This window comes from Eumetopias jubatus, unplaced genomic scaffold, assembly GCF_037043125.1.
Source record: "Eumetopias jubatus isolate StellerSeaLion01/CBP00866 unplaced genomic scaffold, mEumJub1_p1.0 scaffold_7, whole genome shotgun sequence".
Lineage (NCBI taxonomy): Eukaryota > Metazoa > Chordata > Mammalia > Carnivora > Otariidae > Eumetopias > Eumetopias jubatus.
The window spans coordinates 135,148,601-135,168,684 of record NW_028274813.1 but is presented as its reverse complement, the minus strand read 5'-3'; the positions used below and the strand labels follow the sequence as shown (position 1 = coordinate 135,168,684).

Here is a 20,084-nt window from a genome sequence, read left to right as displayed (position 1 = left end):
ACCCAGAGGCCCCTCATTTTCAAGGCCAAATCAAAAAGTGACAAATGGCTCAGGATGGGTGATGGGAAGTTTCAGAGCCAAGGATGTCCAGGAACTGGGGGCCCAGAATCTAGAGCCATGTGTGAAGTTTCCTGAACCCAGCCCAGATTTAAGGAAGCTTCAGAGAATTTGTCAAAGGCAGAGCGACTTGCAAAGGAGCTGCTGCAGTGTGGAAGGATTATAAAGGAGGAATGGATAGAAATTCAAGCACGGATCAAATTGTCATCTGCACAGTAAGTTTCCAGTTTAGGACGTTTTGGATACCTCATGGCCGGAGGTTCTCTGCCAGAACAGTCTGTCTTCAAGCAGAAGGAGCTTCTCCACGATGCTGTGTCCGTGGCTTCTCCATGGCTGTTGTCCAGAAGCAAAAGAGGACCATGGTCATGTCACAGCAGCCACAACCAAGGCACATACATCAGTGACATTTTTTTTAAAGATTTTATTTATTTATTAGAGAGAGAGCGCGTGCACACGCACACGAGAGAGGGGGGGGAGAGAGAGAGAGCAGGAGGAGAGGGAGAAGCAGGCTCCTCCCAGGACCTGAGCCGAAGGCAGATGCTTAACCAACTGAGCCACCCAGGCGTCCCCATCAGTGACACTGTTCACTAAATAATGTGGTGCTGACACATCCACCCCTGGGTCCTAGAGTTCTGATGTCATTCTCTTGACTTTCTATTTCTTGTCTGCTCTCCTGGACCCCCTCCTCTGTGTTTAAATCACCATGTATTTCATACCATAGAGAGGAAGAAGATATTTATTACATGCATAACTGGCAGAGAGCTCATATCTAGAATCTGTAAAGAACTCCTATGTATCAATAAAACAAAGACAAACAATAGAAAAGTGGGCAAGAGACCACAAAAAAAAAAAAAAGGATGCCCACATAGCTAATAAGCATTCTAAATATTCCACCTCATCAGTCTTCAGGGAAGTGAAAATTAAAGTCATGAGCCACTACTACAGCTCCACTAGAATGGCTAAAGTTTTTTTTTTATCTTTTTTTTATTATGTTAAATAAGCCAACATATAGCACATCATTAGTTTTTGAATCGTGTTCAACGACTCATTAGTTGCATATAACACCCAGTGCTCATCACCACACATGCCCTCCTTAATACTTATCACCAGGTTACCCCATTCCCCGACCCCCTCAGCTCTGAAACCCTCAGTTTGTTTCCTGGAGTCCAGAGTCTCTCATGGTTTGTCTTCCTCTCAGATTTCTTCCCATTCAGTTTTCCCTCCCTTCCCCTATGGTCCTCCGCACTCACTATTCCTTATGTTCCACATATGAGTGAAACGATGTCATAATTGTCTTTCTCTGCTTTACTCATTTCACTTAGCATAATCCCCTCCAGCTCCATTCATGTCAATGCAAATGGCAGGTATTCATCCTTTCTGATGGCTGATTAATATTCCATTGTATATGTGGACCACATCTTCTTTATCCATTAATCTGTTGAAGGGCATCTCGGCTCCTTCCACAGTTTGGCTATTGTGGACATTGCTGCTATGAACATTGAGGTGCAGGTGCCCCTTCTTTTCACTACATCTGTGTCCTTGGGGTAAATACCTAGAAGTGCAATTGCTGGGTCGTAAGGTTGGCTAAAGTTTTTTAAAAGACTGATAATAATATCAAGTGTTGGTAAGGATGTCAGGCTCTTAGAGGCTTTCTCATATGTTGTTGTTGTGAATATATTTGGTATAACTACTTTAGAAAACTGGCTTTATCTTCAAAATTGTAATGTTCATCTACTCTATGACAGCAGTATCACTCATAAATAGAACAGAAATGCACATGTATGTTCACCAAAAGACAGCCAAGAATGTCCAAAGCTACATTATTTGTAAAAGCCAAGAATCAGAAACAACCCAACTGTTCACCAAAGCAGAATAGATAAAATTGTGATCTGTTTGTACAAAGGAAATAATCAGACTGCCCCTTTGCTTCACATCAGGGATGACTCTCACAAACATAATGGGTCGTGCAAGAAGCCAGACCCAAAGAGAGGAATCACTGGGAGGACCTGTCAGTCCAGAATTTCTTCCCGCCCAGAAGTAGGTATTCTATCTTGTATTGGAAGAGAGGAAAGAAGCAACTCGGAGGTCCCAGATCTGATACTCGTTGCATCTGTTGAAACCTAACCAGTGTTATGAGAATTTAATGTCCAGCGGTATTACTACAAAAAGAGGGTAAACTCTCCTTGGCCAGAATGGGGCATCTCCTCTAAGATTTCTTTCCAAATAGCAGTACTAAATCTTGCCAGCAGATGGCGCCTCGTACACATCTACCCACCAAGAATGGTGGCTCAGTCGTTAAGTGTATGCCTTCGGCTCAGGTCCTGACCCAGGGTCCTAGGATAGAGCCCCCCATCGGTCTCCCTGCTCCGCGGGAAGCCTGCTTCTCCCTCTCCCACTCCCCCTGCTTGTGTTCCTTCTCTCTCGCCGTCTCTCTGTCAAATAAATAAATAAAATCTTAAAAAAAAAAAAAAGAATTAAGTCAATGTTTCCAGCTGTTGTACAAAGTTACTTTGTGTCTAGCTGAGTTGTTTTAAACTTAACTTCTTTCAGTCCTGGTTCTTCGCAGTGACATAGTCACTGGAACTTGTGTGTTTCAACAGCATGGTTTTCATTTGATCACTCTGCCTCGTTTCCTCATTGAGTTATGAATATTTTGCCTACACAGAGCCGCTTTAGAAATGTATGAGGCTTTGCTTTTGTACATTTCAGCTTATATTCACAACCCCAAGGTCCTTTTCTTTTACCAGGTCTTGGTCATAGAAGACCAGGATAATGTCTCAGGCAGCTCTCATGGGATTTGTGTTCCTCTTAAAAGGAAGAAAACATCTTTCATGCATCCTCCCCCTCCTTCTGCCTCACCTTTTATGGTGCCCATCAGGCCAGGCTGGTTCTTTTCTCCTTGGGCTGATAGATGAATGCTGCCGGTGACTCATGGTCCGTGCCTTCTATCCCTAACTGTGGGCTGAAGCTTTGTCCCTTTTACCTGCCCTCCTCCGTTCTAGCACTACTTCCTATTCACTAATCATTCATTAACTTTGGAGACTAAGTCCAAAACGTGTTCCTAAAAAACCCCCTTGTTTTTCTAAATGTGATCAAGAAACTCGCTAGTAAATATGGGCACACCGTTCTCCTGTGTTAAGAATTATTTTCTGCCCCAGTTACTGCTGCTCCAGAACGTGTGACCTGTCTAGGTTTTCCCTAGGACTGTGTGACAGGTCATCTTTGGAGTCCTCCACAGCTTGCTTGGTGAGCACTTGGCCTGGTGTTGCTGTGCTGACTAGCTCTCAGTGCACTTGGGGTAACTAGAGCATCAACAGGATATCTCCTGTATCTCAAAGGAATGGGAAGTGGTGTAGTCAACAGTGTCGGCTTTACAGTCAGGTAGCCCCGAGTTCAAATCAGCATCCATTCCACCCTCCCAGCTGTAGGACTATGGGCAAGTCCCCCACTCTCCTCTCCTGTTAAGGGAGGAATGATCAGACCTCCAAGGTTTGCTGTGATGACGAAATAGACCGCACATTAAAGCATCTGGGTACATGGTAGACCTTTTTTTTTTTTTAGACTTTGTCTATTTATTTTTAAGAGAGAGTGCGCATGCGTATACAAGTAGTGGTGGCGGGGGGAGTTGGAAGGGGGCAGGAGGAGGGGTAGAGGGAGAGGAAGAGAAAGAATCTTAAGCAGGCTCCATGCCCAGCATGGAGCTGAGGCAGGGCTGGATCTCATGACCCTGAGATCATGACCTAACCTGAAATCAAGAGTCAGCTGCCCAACCAACTGAGCCACCCAGGTGCCCCAAGATTTTATTTTTTTAAGTAATCTCTACACCCAGTGTGGGGCTCAAACTCATGACCCTGAGATCAAGAGTGGCATGCCCTACAGACTGAGCCAGCCAGGAGCCCTGGTAGACCCTTTTTAAAAAGTAGTTATTATAGTTACTATCCAGTGGAACATTTCTCTTTGTGCAGTTTCATCTCAGAAACAATTTGGTTTTAAAGCATGTGCTTATATCGCAGACTAAGATTCTATACTTCCAGACTGCCCCTGGAATGCAATATTCTTTCCTGTTCTTATCCTGTGACTTGGGAAAGGCTAAGCACTCTTTGTCTTTACTTTTGTGAACCACCTACATTAAAATTAAGATAGTCTTACGTTTGTTTTTTTTTAAGCTTGACTTTGTTTCTTTGTCTTGCTTCTTCTTGATCCATTATAGCCGTGAGATTTGGAAAGTGATTCTAACATAAGCTTTCCCAAGAGGAAAGGAGATGAGGAAGTTTCCTCCCTTGGCCAGGACTTCCTGGGAAGGGGTAGAGGTAATGGAGTAAACAACGGTATGTGGGACCTCATGTGTATCTACCTGCTACCACGTCATTGGGATGCTGAAATTCGACTTAGTTCCATGGGCTTCCCCATAAAGCATCCCCAGTGGCTTTTATTGAGAATTTTTGATACTTCAGTAATCATCTTTACTCTCTTGCTTTTAGGTCCTACGGTGTTCAGTAATCTCTAAATCTTACTTTCAGGACTCAACCGTTTTGTTTTGTTTTTAAGTTTATACCATCATGTGGAGGTCCTTGGTGTTAAGCTTATACCTCTGTCGATGTGTGTCTTTAAAGAATCACCTTCTCGGGGCACCTGGGTGGCTCAGTTGTTAAGCACCTGCCTTTGGCTCAGGTCATGATCCCATGGTCCTGGGATCAAGCCTCGCATTGAGCACCCTGCTCAGCAGGAAGCCTGCTTCTCCCTCTCCCACTCCCCCTGCTTGTGTTCCCTCTCTAGTTGTCTCTCTCTCTGTGTCAAATAAATAAATAAAATCTTACGAAAAAAAAATCACCTTCTCTACATCTCTTTTTTGAGTATAAAGGCTCTGACAAATGCTCATGTGTCCAAAGCCCTGCTTCTCTCCTCCTCTGGGAAATGCCCTGTTCTTCTCCCAAGATGTTTCTCCTGTCAGCTCCTCCCAATGGACACTATTTGCCTGGCATGCCTTATGCTTGTTTCACAAAGAAGGAAATGATTTATTTTTTTCTGGTGCTCTTCTTTGTCCTGTATTCCTTTGATTAAAGAAATGTGCTACCCTTACACAAAATCTGATTTTTGAAAAATCAGGGTTTTTTTTAATGTGGAGAAGCACCAAACCCTACATGGCACAGATTACCTTCATATATTTTATCTGCTTTCTATTTCTTCAGTCCCTTAAAGTCTTAAATTTCAGAGCACTATATTTTTCTCTTTCCCTTTCTAACACTACCTCCTTATAATACATATTTCCTTACACAACTACAAGTGATAACGATGATTTTAGGCAATGACACCAGCTACTAACTCTTGACCACCTTCTGTGTCAGGCTCTTGCAAGGTGCCTTTTAGATCTGGTCTCATTTAGTCCTATGTGCTGGTCACTCTTCCTAGTACCATTTTCAAATGGAGCAACCGAGGAGAAGGGAGGTCATTTCCCAAGGTCACACAGCTGGGAATGGCAGAGCAGAGCCAGGTCTACCAAACTTGGGTGCCCCAGCTCCTCACCACGGCCCAGATCACATTCGCTGTGCAGAACAGACACCTTACAATACAGTCTACAGAGCAAAGCCTTTAGCTGTGTGTGCCAGAGGGTAGACAAAGAGATCCAGACGTAAGCTTTTTCTCCCTCTGCCTCTGGAAAATCCCACTTGTCCTCTTTCCGGATTGATTTCTCATCAGATTTCAATTATCAGCAACCTTTGCTTTTCGTTGTTGCTCCATATTCTTGCCAAGTTCCAGAGCTTTTATTTATTTATTTATTTCTATTTTTAATTTTTTAATTAACATATAATGTATTATTTGTTTCGGGGTACAGGTCTGTGATTCATCAGTCTTACACAATTCACAGCGCTCACCCTAGCACCTACCCTCCCCAATGTCCATCACCCAGCCACCCCATCCCTCCCACCCCCTCCACTCCAGCAGCCCTCAATTTGTTTCCTGTGATTAAGAGTCTCTTATGGTTTGTCTCCCTGTCTGGTTTCATCTTGTTTCATTTTTCCCTCCCTTCCCCTATGATCCTCTGCCTTGTTTCTCAAATTCCTCATATCAGTGAGATCATATGATACTTGTCTTTCTCCGATTGACTTATTTCACTTAGCATAGTACCCTCTAGTTCCATCCACGTCATTGCAAATATTTATTTATTTTTAAAGATTTTATTTATTTATTTGAGAGAGAGAGAGCATGAGTAGGGGGAGAGCAGGGAGAAAGGGAGAAGCAGAATCCCTGCTGAGCAGGGAGCCCAATCCCAGGACTTATGATCCCAGGGATCATGACCTGAGCCTAAGGCAGGTGCTTAACCAACTGAGCCACCCAGGTGCCCCCAAATTCCAGAGCTGTTAAAAAGACACTCTCTGTTGTCTTGGTAATACCAAAGAGCTTGCATTTGTCTATGGCCTGTTGAAACAAGTCTCCGTCCCTGTGAGCTCTTCTGAAGCCCATCTGAAATTAGATAGTGTCTCATCACGCGCTTTGGAGAATTACTGTGGATGTATTTTCATTCAATAAAATATGTTGTGGTTGAAGTTGCAGACCAGCCAAATTCACATACTGCCACATTCTGTTGTTCAAAACTCTCTATCTTTTCATCTGTCTGGTGTTTCCTAAAGCTGCCTAAACATATTATGGGCACAAGGAGACAATAAATCCTCAAAGCATTCCCAGCAGGCAGAGGGAAGCAGAAAGGAGACAATGTTACATCCCAAACATTACTAGCAGCACAAGGAGACAGTCGAGATTACCTGAAATTGACTGAGGCTTTAAGGGAGTTGGCAGCAAAGACAAGGCAATTATGTAGGCATTTCCGGAGACCGTACCTCCTCCATTCCTTTTTTATTAAATATATTGTGAAGCTAAAGTAATTTTATTTTCTATTTTGTCTTTTCTTTTACATGAACAGCATATCCTTGATGAGCTCCAGAAGCCTCATTGGAGATGATGTTAGCTTGATAAGCCTCTGTTTCTGGAGGTCTTGTGGGTGCCAGGACCCTGGATCAGGGTGCCGGCAGCAGCCTCAAGGGGCGAGGCCTAGAACGTGCTTCATTCTTTGCATACACTAAACCAGAGAGGGTTGTATTTGTTCATCTTTGGAATAGCATAAAAGTACAGATGTTGTTAGGCAAATACATACACACTCCAAGCTTACCAAATAGGACATTTCAGGTACGTGGAAGCCTGTTCTGTGTCCTTCCCCCCACCCCCTAACTCTACAGGCAGTTATTATCCTTAATTTAGTGTTTTTCATTCCTCTGAATGAAATACGTATATATACATATACATATATATAGCCATGAAAATATGCAGTGTTATTTCTCACTTTTCAAACTTTCTATGTATATTTCCTTCTGTAGCTTGCTCCCCCCCAATTACATTTGTATTTTTGAGATGTACCCATGTCAGCTATTACATATATCTCTATCTCTTCATTTTATTTATTTATTTTTTTTTTTTAAGTAGAGCTCCACACCCAGTGTGGAGCCCATCACGGGGCTTGAATCGCAACCCCAAGTTCATGACCTGAGCTGAAATCAAGTCAGGTGTTTAACCACCTGAGCCACCCAGGCTCCCTTCTAGTCTTTTGCTTTTAAACCCACACATTGTGTTTTATCCATCTATTTTCCCCTAACTTAATCATCAGTGTTCACAGGGCAAACCTATAAATTCAGTGAGATGAAATTCCAGTTTCACTCTTGTACATGTCTCTTTGGGCACACGTTCAAGATTATCTCTGAGGTCTATGCCCAGGAGTGGAGTTCCTCACTTGACAAATATCCACATTCTCAACTTTACCAGGTTTGCCAAACACCAATCTATGCTCTCGCCAGTAGGATATGGAAATTCCCCAATACTCCACATCCTTGCCAACACTCGATACCGTCAGACTTATTATCTGTGCCAATCGTATGGTTTCCTTAACTGCATTTCCCTAATAGCAAGTTTGAACATCTTTTCATATGTTTGCTGGACATTTGGAAATCATGTTCTGTGAATTGTCTATTCATATCTTTTGCTCATTTTTTAAATTGGGCTGTTTGTATTTTTCTTATTAATTTGTAGACATTCTTCATATTTCTCACAGGTTATTTGATGCTTACATATATTGTATGTATTCCCAGGGCGGGCATAGTTTGGGCTTTTCACTTTCTTTATGTTGACTTTTGATGTACGGGAGTTTTTTGTTTTTGTTTTTTTAAGATTTTATTTATTTATTTGACAGAAAGAGACACAGCGAGAGAGGGAACACAAGCAGAGGGAGTGGGAGAGGGAGAAGCAGGCTTCCTGCTGAGCAGGGAGCCCGATGCGGGGCTCGATCCCAGGACCCTGGGATTATGACCTGAGCTGAAGGCAGATACTTAACAACTGAGCCACCCAGGTGCCCCTGGGAGTTTTTATTTTTAAGGTGACTCAATATACCCAACTTTTCTGTTCTGATTTATATTTTTTTGTATCTTGTTTAAAAAAATCCTTCTCTTCCCAAAGTCATGAAATTACTTTTTCTTATATTTTTCTCTCAAACATATCACAGTTTTGCTTTTTAAATTTAGGCCTCTCTAGTCCACTTAGAACCCTTGTGTACATAATGTGAGGGATCTAATTTTTTTCCCCTGTGGATGACCTAAGTAAGGGGGTAAGTCGTTTCAGCTACAAGAGAAAGAAGGACTCAGGGTTTGAAGAATTCAGTGGTTTGAAACTTGGGGCCAATAATAGGCTGACAAAAAAATCTTTTAAGTTTAGTGTGTTCAGAAATGGCAACAGGTCACCTTCAAATATGGACACCTTGTGTGTGATTGTGTCCCTTTGGGGCTGGCTCCCTGCTAAGTTCAGCTGGCTGGATGTCATGGGATTCGTGAGATGTGCTTTCATTTGGACATTCTGGTTTCAAAGGCAGAACTATGGCCAGTGAAAATCACGTGTTTTTTCCTGCTGAATTTGCCTGCTTCTGGGTCTTCTTCCCTGCAATATTCAAATTAAATTTCTAGGCAGGGAGATAATACAAAGTGGGACTTGAGCATAGTGTGATTAAAGAGAAAAAAAAAATGGTGCTCCCATGTCAAAGTAGCTGCTCTGAGTGAGTATACCCAGTGTTCGTTCTATTAGGGGGCTGAAGGAAGAGAAATCTCTGGGCCTGGAGTTGGCCGGGGGCGGGGAGGGGTGTTCCATATTAGTTTGCAAGGGCTGCCGTAACAAAGTACCACCAACTAGGTGACGTGAACAACAGAAAGTTCTCTCATAGTGCTGGAGGCTGGAAATCTGAGATAAAAGTGTTGACAGGATTGGTTCCTTCTGGGGACTGTGAGGGAGGATCTGTTCCAGGCCTGTCTCCCAGCTTCTGGGGGGTTCCTGGCAATCTTTGGCATTCCTTGGCTTATAGATGCATGACCCCAATCTTGCCTCATCTTCACGTGGCCTTCTCCCTCTGTTTGTGTCTTTGTGTCCTTTTTGTAAGGACACCAGTCGTTTTGGATTAGGGGTCCCCCTACTCTAGTATGACATCTTCTTAATTTAACTAATTATATCTACAACAACCTTATTCCCAAATAAAGTCACATTCTCAAGTACTGGAGGTGAGGACTTGAACATATGAATTTGGGTGGGAGGATACAATTCAAGCCCTATTAGGTTCCTACAAGGTTTCTTTTATTCCACCTTTTATAAAATATCAACAACTTCTCCAGCCTTTAATTAGATCAGTAGTCTATAATATTCTTGCTACCAAATCAATGTGAAAATATGTGCTTTTGTGTGTGTGTGTGTGTGTGTGTGTGTGTGTGAAGATTTTTGTCATAAACTTTATTCTGGAATCTATGAAAATTCAGTTATGAACTATAGCCTCAGAGTCTCTAAGCTAATGGATTTGTATTTGTAGGTTGTTTCTTCTTCCCTCCCTCCTCAGCTTCTCCTCCTTCCTTCCATCAGGCAGCTGGCGTGCACTTTGTGTCAGGTACTGCAAGGTGCTGGGCTGCCAAGACCAGGGAGGCAGCCTTGGACCCTACCTTCATAGAGCCCAGCACTAAAAGGATTGGCACCAAGTTACCAGGCACTTATACTATAGCATGGGGGATGTTTCCTGAGCAGGGAAGGTTCACAGCTCCATGGGAGCGCAGTCAGGTGTTCTTGGAGGCACCCAACCTAGACTGGGGTGTCAGGGAACAGAGCAGGGATTAAGATGAGAAAGCTAAGTGCCCAAGCCACACCATTTAAGGAGGCACTTACTCTCAGATGCCCACCCTACACTTGCCTGCCCCTGAGAATGAGTGCCACCTTCAATGATGTGTCCTAGGTGTCTCCATGGTCGCACTCTTATCCTCGCCCTTGTCAGGGAAGCCTTCCTAAAGGAGGAGACTGCTAAGCTAAAACTAAAAGAGGAACAGTAGTTAAGAAGATGAATGGAAGTTTGCCAGGCAGAGATGGAAGAAAGAAAGAACATTCCAGCTAGAAGTTCCAGCAAACACCCAGGGGAAAGAGCCACAAGACACAAAGAAGGAGCTGAAAGGAGGCTGGCATCAGGGAAGCCAGAGGGGAAGGTTTAGGTGACATTCAAGAGTCATCTGAACTCATCAAGTCCAGGGAAAGTCAGGTCCCAGCAAAGTCACTGTCACCTCTGTGCCACCGTTGTGCATGGTTGGATGAGGGACAGAGTCTTTGCGAGAATTGGAAAGGGTGCCCTCTCTTCCAGGCAAAGATAGCCTTGTATCTAAGTGCACAGCTCATTCTGCAGAGCATGGGCTGAACCGAAACTGCCATTTGCCCCCTCGGGCAGGTGTCCATCAGAACTTAGGCACAGAGGAAGGAGCAGGAGGCTGTGGGTGCAGAGCCAGGCCCTGCAGGCAGGAGTTTGAGCTCCTTACTGCTGGACCAGTACTCCAAAACTGTGCCCCCAGATGGCCTGGGGGACAGCACTGACTTGGCGGGGGGATTGGCCTTTCTATTCTGGCCCATCTTTGACACACTCTGAATTCCGCTCATCTGGGTAACTTTGGAAGCTATGTAGAACTTACCTTTCTTCTATGACTCACCGGTCCTCCAACTAATTTCCTTAACCTCAGCTTATTGGCTTGACACAATCAGCCAAAGGAAAAAAATTCTGGGTTTATCACCAGTTAATGGATTCTTCCATATCTGCATTCTGCAGAGGTCATAATAAGAAATATATGAACATATTTCAGCTTACGGAGTATTTACCAGAATACAATGTTAAGAATGATTTTCTATGGCTTTTCTCTCCATGAATTTCCTGCTTTCTCATTAGGATTATACTTTTCATAGACCTAGGCATTCCCCCAGGAGACCCTAGCCTTAGAGCTCATCAGGAAGTATGCTTACAGCTCTGAAAGATTAGAGTGAAGCCAGTAGCTCAGTGTCCAAGCCCAATTTATGGCCTCCCCTTGGGAATGCCCATTGCTGAGTGTCAGGTGCATCAGGACCCACAGCATTCTCTGCTCTCCTAATCCTCTGCCCTAAAACAGATGGGTAGGATCGCCTAATCATGCAGGACCAATTTAAAGCCAGCACACATCTTTTTCTGAACTGCTTTGTGCTGGTTAGCTATGACTGGCCCAAGAATGATATTAGGAGAAAAATATTTTGATTTTTGTTTAACATTATTACAATTATTTTTTAAACAAAAATTACTAGCTTTACGGGTACCGCTAAATCTCACCTATATTTAGTTTCGCTTCCAAATGTTAACAAACTTTTTTTTTTTATAGATTTTATTTATTTATTTGAGAGAGAGAATGAGAGAGAGAGCACGAGAGGGAAGAGGGTCAGAGGGAGAAGCAGACTCCCTGCTGAGCGGGGAGCCCGATGCGGGACTCGATCCCGGGACTCCAGGATCATGACCTGAGCCGAAGGCCGTCGCTTAACCAACTGAGCCACCCAGGCGCCCCTGTTAACAAACTTTTTTAAAGGACAGATATATTGAGCTGTAATTAACATACCGTACAACTCACCCAATTGAAATACACAATTCAGTGGTTTTCAGTATATTAACAAGAGTTGTGCAAGCATTACCACAATCATTTTGGCTTTTTCATCCCATTAACAATCTCTGTTACCATGTTCCCCCAGCCCCTGACAACTACTAATCTATTTTCTGTCTCTGTGGAATTGCCTATTTGGGACATTTCATATATATGGAATCATACAATGTGTGGCCTTTTGTGACTTGGCTTTTTTTTTTTTCCATTTTCTTTTTTTAACACAGTGTTAGTTTCAGGTGTATAATAGAGTGATTCAGTACTTCCGTATATCAGCCGGTGCTCATCACAACAAGCGCACTCCTTCTACCCGTCACCTACTTTAACCGTCCCCCACCCACCTCCCCCCAGCAACCATCAGTTTGTTCTCTAGAGTTAAGAGTCTGGTTTTTTTTTAATTTTTAAAAAACAATTAAATTTTTTTTATTTTAAAGATTTTTATGTATTTGCGAGAGAGAGTACAAGCAGGGGGCGGGGCAGAAGGAGAGGGAGAAACATACTCCTCACTGAACAGGGAGCCCGATGCAGGGCTCAATCCCAGGACTCTGGGATCATGACGTGAGCCAAAAGCGGATGCTTAACCAACTGAGCCAGCCAGGAACCCAGAGATTTTTTTTAACTAATCTTCTACACCAACCATTTGGCTCAAACTTACAACCCCGAGATCAAGAGTCACATGCACTACGCACTGAGCCAGCCAGGCACCCCAGGAGTCCGTTTCTTGATTTGTCTCTTCTCTTTTTTTTTTCCCCTTTGCTCGTTTGTTTTGTTTCTTAAATTCCACATATGAGGGGCGCCTGGGTGGCTCAGTCATTAAGCATCTGCCTTCGGCTCAGGTCATAATCCCAGGGTCCTGGGATCGAGCCCCCTATCGGGCTCCCTGCTCCGCGGGAAGCCCGCTTCTCCCTCTCCCACTCCCCCTGCTTGTGTTCCCTCTCTCGCTGTCTCTCTCTCTGTCAAATGAATAAATAAAATCTTTAAAAAAAAAAAAATAAATTCCACCTATGAGTGCAGTCGTATGGTATTTGTCTTTGTCTGACTTACTTTGCTTAGCATTTTCATTATGCTCTCTAGCTCCATCCATGTCAGTGCAAATGGCAAGATTTCATTCTTTTTTTATGGCTGAATAAAATTCCATTAATATATACATCACGATCATCAATCAGTGGACATTTAGGCTGTTTCTACAATTTGGCTATTGTAATTAATGCTACTATAAACATAGGGGTGCATGTATCCCTTTGAATTAGCATTTTTGTATTCTTTGGGTAAATACCCAGTAGTGGGATTGCTGGATGGTAGGATAGTTCTATTTTTAACTTTTTGAGGAACCTCCATACTGTTTTCCACAGTGGCTCTACCAGTTCACATTCCCATAAACAGTGCATGAGTGTTCCTTTTTCTCCACATCCTCACCAACAACTGTTGTTTCTTGTGTTGTTGATTTTAGCCATTCTGACAGGTGTGAGGTCGTATCTCATTGTGGTTTTGATTTGTATTTCCCTAATGGTGAGTGATGGTGAACATCTTTTTATGTGTCTGTTGGCCATCTGTGTATCTTCTTTGGAGATATCTCTGTTCATGTCTTCTGCCCATTTTATAATTGGATTATTCATTTTTTGTGTGTTGAGTTTTATAAGTTCTTTATATATTTTGGATACTAACCCTTTATTGGATATGTCATTTGCAAATATCTTCTCCCATTCCCTAGGTTGCCTTTTAGTTTTGTTGATTGTTTTCTTCACCATGCAGAAGCTTTTTATTTTGATGCAGTCCCAATAGTTTATTTTTGCTTTTGTTTCCCTTGTCTCTGGAGACATAACTGAGAAGAAGTTCCTTCAGCCAATGTCAGAGAAGTTACTGCCTGTGTTCTCTTCTAGGATTTTTTTATTTCGGGTCTCACATTTATATCTTTAATCCATTTTTAATTTGTTTTTGTATATGGTGTAAGTAAGCGGTCAAGTTTCATTCTCTCTCTTTTTTTAAGATTTATTTATTTATTTTAGAGAGAGCGTGCACACAAGCAGGGGGAGGGGCAGAGGAAGAGGGAGAGTCTTAAGCAGACTCTGCACTCAGTGCGGAGCCCAGTGAGGGGCTTGATCCTACAACCCTGAGATCATGACCTGAGCTGAAACCAAGAGTCAGATGCTTAACTAACTGAGCCACCCAGGTGCCCCCAGTTTCATTCTTCTGCATGTTGCTGTCCAGTTTTCCCAACACCATTTGTTGACAAGACTGTCTTTCTTCCATTAGATATTCTTTCCTGCTTTGTTGAAGATTAATTGACCATGCAGTTGTGGGTTTATTTCTGAGTTTTCTGTTCTGTTCCATTGATCCATGTGTCTATTTTTGTGCCAATACCATACCATTTTGATTACTACAGCTTTATAATATAACTTGAAGTCTGAAATTGTGATGCCTCCAGCTTTGCTTTTCTTTTTCAAGAATGCTTTGGCTATTTGGGGTCTTTTGTGGTTTCATACAAATTTTAGGATTGTTCTTCTGTGAAAAATGCAATCAAAATGTATTTTGATAGGGATTGCATTAAATGTGCAGATTGCTTTGGGCAGTATAGACATTTTAACAATATTTGTTCTTGCAATCATGAGCATGGAATGTCTTTCCATTTCTTTGTATTGTCTTCAGTTTCTTTCATCAGTATTCTATAGTTTTCAAGTACAAGTCTTTGACCTCTTTATTTAGGTTTATCCCTTGATATCTTATTATTTTTGGTGCAATTGTGAATGGGACTGTTTCCTTCATTTCTTTTTCTATGGCTTCATTACTGGTGTATAGAAATGCAATGGATTTCTGTACATTGATTTTGTATCCTGCAACTTTACTGAATTTGTCAGTTCTAGCAGTTTTTTGATGGAATCTTTGGGTTTTCTATATACAGTATCATATCATGTGCACAGAGTGAAGGTTTTACTTCCTTACTGATTTGGATGACCTTTATTTCTTTTTGTTGTCTCTTGCTGTGGCTAGGACTTCCAGTACTGTGTTGAATAAAAGTGGTGATAGTGAACATCCTTGTCTTTTTCCTGACTTTGGGGAAAAGCTCTCAGTTTTTCTCCATTAATGATGATGCTAGCTGTGGGTTTTTCATATATGGCCTTTATTATGTTGAGCTATATTCCCTCTAAACCTACTTTATTGATGATTTTTATCATGAGTAGATGTTATACTTTGTCACATATTTTTTCTGAATCTATGAAATTATCATCTAGTTCTTATCCTTTCTCTTAATGATGTGATGTATCAAGTTGATTGATTTGTGAACATTGAACCACCTTACAGCTCAGGAATAAATCCTACTTGATTGTGGTGAATGATTTTTTAATGTGTTGTTGGATTTGGTTTGCTAGTATTTTGTTGAGGATTTTTGCATCTGTGTTCATCAGGGATATTGGCCTCTAGTTCTCTTTTTTAGTGGAGTCTTCTGTCTGGTTTTGGTATCAGGGCAATGCTGGCCTCAGAGAATGAATTTGGAAGTTTTCCTAACTTTTGGAATAGTTTGAGAAGAATAGGTATTAACTGTTCTTTAAATGTTTGGTAGAATTCTCCTGTGAAGCCATCTGGTCCTGGACTTCTGTTTGTTGGGAGTTTTTTGATTACCGATTCAGTTTCATTCCTGGTTATGGGTCTGTTCAAGTTTTCTATTTCTTCCTATTTCAGTTTCAGTAGTTTATATGTTTCTAGGAATTTATCCATTTCTTCTAGGTTGTCCAGTTTCTTGGCATATAGTTTTCCATAATATTCTCTTATAATTGTTTGTATTTCTGTGGTGTTGGTTGTTATTTCTTCTCGCTCAATTGTAATTTTATTTATTCAAGTCCTTTCTCTTTTTTTCTTGGTAAGTCTGGCTAGAGGTTTATCAATTTTATTGATTTTTTTCAAAGAACCAGGTCCTGGTCTCATTGATTTGTTCTGTTGTTTTTTTAGTTTCTGCATCATTTATTTCTGCTCTCATCTTGTTTCCGTCCTTCTGCTGGTTTTAAGTTTTATTTGTTGTTCTTTTTGTAGCTCCTTTAGGTATAAGATTAGGTTATTTGTAACTGCCCTTTTTCCTTTGGCGTACTTTTTTCAAGGTTCATCCATACTTTAACATGTATCAGTACTTCCTTTTGATGATTGAGCAATATTCCATTGTATGGATATACCAGATTTTATTTACTCATTGCTCAGAATGAACATTCCTTCGGGGAGGTTTGGGTTGTTTGGGCTTTTTGACTCTTATGAATAGTACTGTTATGAACATTGTGTACAAGTTTTTATGTGGATACATGTCTTCATTTGGGGGGACATATATATAGGAGTGGAATTAATGGGTCATACTGTAATTCTATGTTTAAACTTTTGAGGAACTGCTCCTATTTTCCAAAGTAGCTGCACCATTTTATATTCCCACCAGCAGTACATAAGGTTCCAGTTTTCCCACATCCTTGCCAACACTTGTTACTATCTTTCTTTATCATTATTACAGCCACTGTCCTAGTGGGTATGAAGTAGTACCTCACTGTAGTTTCGATGTGCATCTCCTTGATGATTAATGATGATGAACATCTTCTTATGTGCTTATTGACCATTTGTATATCTTCTATGGAAAAATGACTACGTAGAAACTTTATTCATATTTAAATTGCGTTGTCTTTTTATTATGTTGCAAGAGTTGTTTATATATTCTGGATGTAAGTCCCTCATCAGAAATATGATTGGTAAAAATTTTCCACAAAACATTTTTTAAACTTCCTAACTAATACTATTTTTGAAGATGAGTGGTCAATTAAATCTGACGTGACACCACTCAGCCACTAAAAGTGATGTGATAGCATTCATTGCCACATTTTGTTATATGATTAAGTGAAAGAAGCAGGTTCTCAAACATTATGATCCATTTAAAAAAATATTCATAGAAAATCATCTGAAAGCATATATATCAAGGTGTGCAGTACTCATCTTTGGTTATTGCAATTATATATACATATATATAAATTTCTGTATCTTTTCTTTTAATGATGAATATGTATTATTCCTATAATAAATTATTCTCAAATTCTTTAAAAGCTCAGCTGGCACATGAGTTTGACTGATTATGCTTATCATTTGGACTTTCCAAAATCTTATATGGTGAGTGTGAAACCACAGTGGAGCCCATTTCAAAAGAAGAACCCAACCTGAAGCTGTAGCACTCAGTTCCATGTAGACCAGTGGTTGGGAGGGGAAGGGGTAAAAGGTATGATGACGTATAGGCACTTAATACCAATCTGTATGACTTGCCTCAGTTTGCAAATCATTTCAGACATCTTCCTTGGTTCTACATCAACTGTATTGGACACCAAGGGTCAGAGACATTATGCTTTTGCCCAAGGTTGTACAGTCTTGTCTGTAAGGATGCTCCAACTACAGTTTGGGGGGGCATCTGGGTAGCTCAGTTGGTTGAACATCCGACTCATGAGATCGAGCCCTGCATCAGCCTCCACACTGGGCATGCAGCCTGCTAGAATTTTCTCTCTGTGTCTCCCTCTGTGGCTTGCACTCTCTCTCTCTCTCCTAAAAACAAAAAAACCTACAGTTTGGGTTTTCTACTCCTGCTGCAGTACTTGTAACTGATGGTCCTGCCTCTCATCCTGGGTTCTTCTTTTTATAAAATTGTCTCCAAGGGTCAGGTATCTGAAGGATGACTTTCTGATACCTGAAAAAGTGTGTCAACCTGGAGCAATATGCCATGCTTTTGGCTAAGAGTAGGTAAATGGCTACAAGTTGTCCCTGTTTTCCACCATTACAAACTCTCAAATGCTTTTCTTTCATGCTCTATCTCAGGAAAGGAACGATTGTTATTATATGAATTAACTTATGTCTTGTTATTGTTTACTTTTTTTCATTTATAAGCTTGATCACTAAGCTTTGAATATTGCTTTCTTTCTTTTAAAGCTGTTCCTCAAATGAAGTCATCTTGACATTTGTATTTGCTTTATTACCCTTCTATGATTTTTACAGCGGCCTTGCAAACAAAAGACCTGTTATTTCCTTGGCACAGGCTTCATCATTTATGTACCCGAGAAAGGAAGATGATTTTTTTTCCTTTGCTCAAATATTTGTGGCATTGTTGGAGTTCTCTAGGCTAAATTAGACAGAAAAAAATCTGAAGTCATTTTGAAAGTATGTAGCTTTCTCTAGATTCTAGACCAGAGGTTAGTAAACTTCTTCTGTAAAGGCCCAGACAGTAAATATTTCAGACTTTGTAGGTGTCTTGCAACTACACAACTCTGCCATTGGTGCAAAAGCAGCCAGAGACAATTCGTAAACAAGTGGGCATGGCTGTGTGCTAATAAAACTTTATTTACAAAAATAGACAGTGAGCATATTTGGTATACAGGCCATGGTTTGCTGACTCCTGTTTTCAATTGTTCTGAAACATTTGTCTACCAGGAACTAATTTTTGCCTGAGTGATTTGTTATCAGCCATATGTTTCAAAGCCTCTTTCTATCACCTCAAGATGCTAGTGGATTTTCTCTTCAAAAATAAAATATGATACTTACAAAGCTAATTATTACTCACAACATCCAAAGCTTGGTAAGAATCAGAAAGCAAGTCCGGTATTACTCAGTCACCTATTTATCTCTTCCTTTCTAAGATGAAGAGTTGCTGCAAGCTGCAACCTGGACCCTATTTGGTCTAGGAACATATCGCTGACTGCTGCCCATGTTTTAAACCTCTTTCCGATTGGAGAAGGTATCCCAGTTCATAAGCTGTCCAGTCAGGATTTTATTTCACTGTGGCCATCTGAACCACAGATCTGAAGAACATCTTTACTTCTATCAATCAATTCCTTTGAAATTTATTAGAGAACAAAAATGGTTGTGAAAAAATTCCAATGACTGAGTTGCAAATGAGACCTCTTTTTTTGTGGTTTCCTAGTTACTTTCTCACATTATGTCTCTGTTTACTGATGTGCAGATGGGAATTATAAGACCTTTTTGTAGTAAAGATTCTAGAGTAAAGGGTAACAATAGAAAGGGTTGGTAACCTTTCATGATGAATTTTATGTATAAAGTTTTTCCATGCAAGAAAATGTTTCTATTTCTTAACAAATATTTTAGAGAAGATTGTTTTTAAATGTCTGCTGTTATGTTTTCTGAATAAAATAAAGCGATATATTTTTTAATGTGACAGCATTTTATCCTGAAAAGCGACAAGAACCTTTGCCCCGCCACCTTAACTTACAATTTTTAAATTAACATTTTTCTAATGTCAAAGTAATATCATTTTATAGAAAAAAAATGGGAAATTTAGAAAGCATAAATGGAAAATAAAATCACAGCCAACCCCTTAAAGATAACTCTTGCTCACATTTTACTGTTCATTTAGATAGCTCTTGATGCATATGTGTATATATAGATTAAATGTAACATTTTCACCAGCATGAGATACTATACAAAGCATTTTTGTATTCTGCCTTTTATACTTCTATGTTGGTAAATCTGGATCAACATTAACTTTAAGGGCTATGTGGCATTCCACAGTATAGATGTACTTACTGTAATCTGCTTGATGATCTCCTATTTGTGTATTTTAAGTGCTTTGTACTTTTCCACTATTACAAAGAGTGCTTAGGTAAACATTCTTGTACATATCTTCTTGTCCTGCCAGAGTATCTCTTTATGATAAACTAATAAAGTGCCACTAGCAGAAATATGTGTGTACTTATATATGTATAATCTTGATATAGAAAAGTTTATGCTCAAATTATATTCTAACAGTTCATGAGAGTGCTTTATACCCTCACCAATACTGGGAAATTTCTATAATTTCTCAACAGATCAGTTATCAGCATCTCGGCATCCTGTGTGGTTGCTATTATTGTTTGTTAAAGTATTTTATGTTCTTTAAACCAATACCTACATAGCACTTACTATGTGTCAGAGACTGTTCTAGGTGTTTTTATGAGTATTAACTAATTTAATCTTCATTGTAACCCAATAAAGTAGGCACTGTTATTATTCTTAATTTAGAGATGAGAAAGC

General features: G+C 40.6%; 1 protein-coding gene and 1 long non-coding RNA gene across 3 annotated transcripts in view; one reads left to right on the top strand and one right to left on the bottom strand.

Annotated features, from left to right (window-relative positions):
- The window catches only part of TTC23 (tetratricopeptide repeat domain 23), a 74,637-nt gene that overhangs the window by 8,057 nt on the left and 46,496 nt on the right, over positions 1–20,084 (top strand). For both annotated transcript variants that reach the window (XM_028122843.2, XM_088024961.1), the window contains exon 4: positions 147–272. In XM_028122843.2, the coding sequence (XP_027978644.1) occupies positions 147–272 (126 nt within the window). The remainder of the gene's footprint in view (positions 1–146; positions 273–20,084) is intronic.
- The window catches only part of LOC114223842 (uncharacterized), a 32,732-nt gene continuing 12,955 nt past the window's right edge, over positions 308–20,084 (bottom strand). The window contains exon 3 of the long non-coding RNA XR_003612254.2: positions 308–390. This is a non-coding gene — a long non-coding RNA (uncharacterized LOC114223842). The remainder of the gene's footprint in view (positions 391–20,084) is intronic.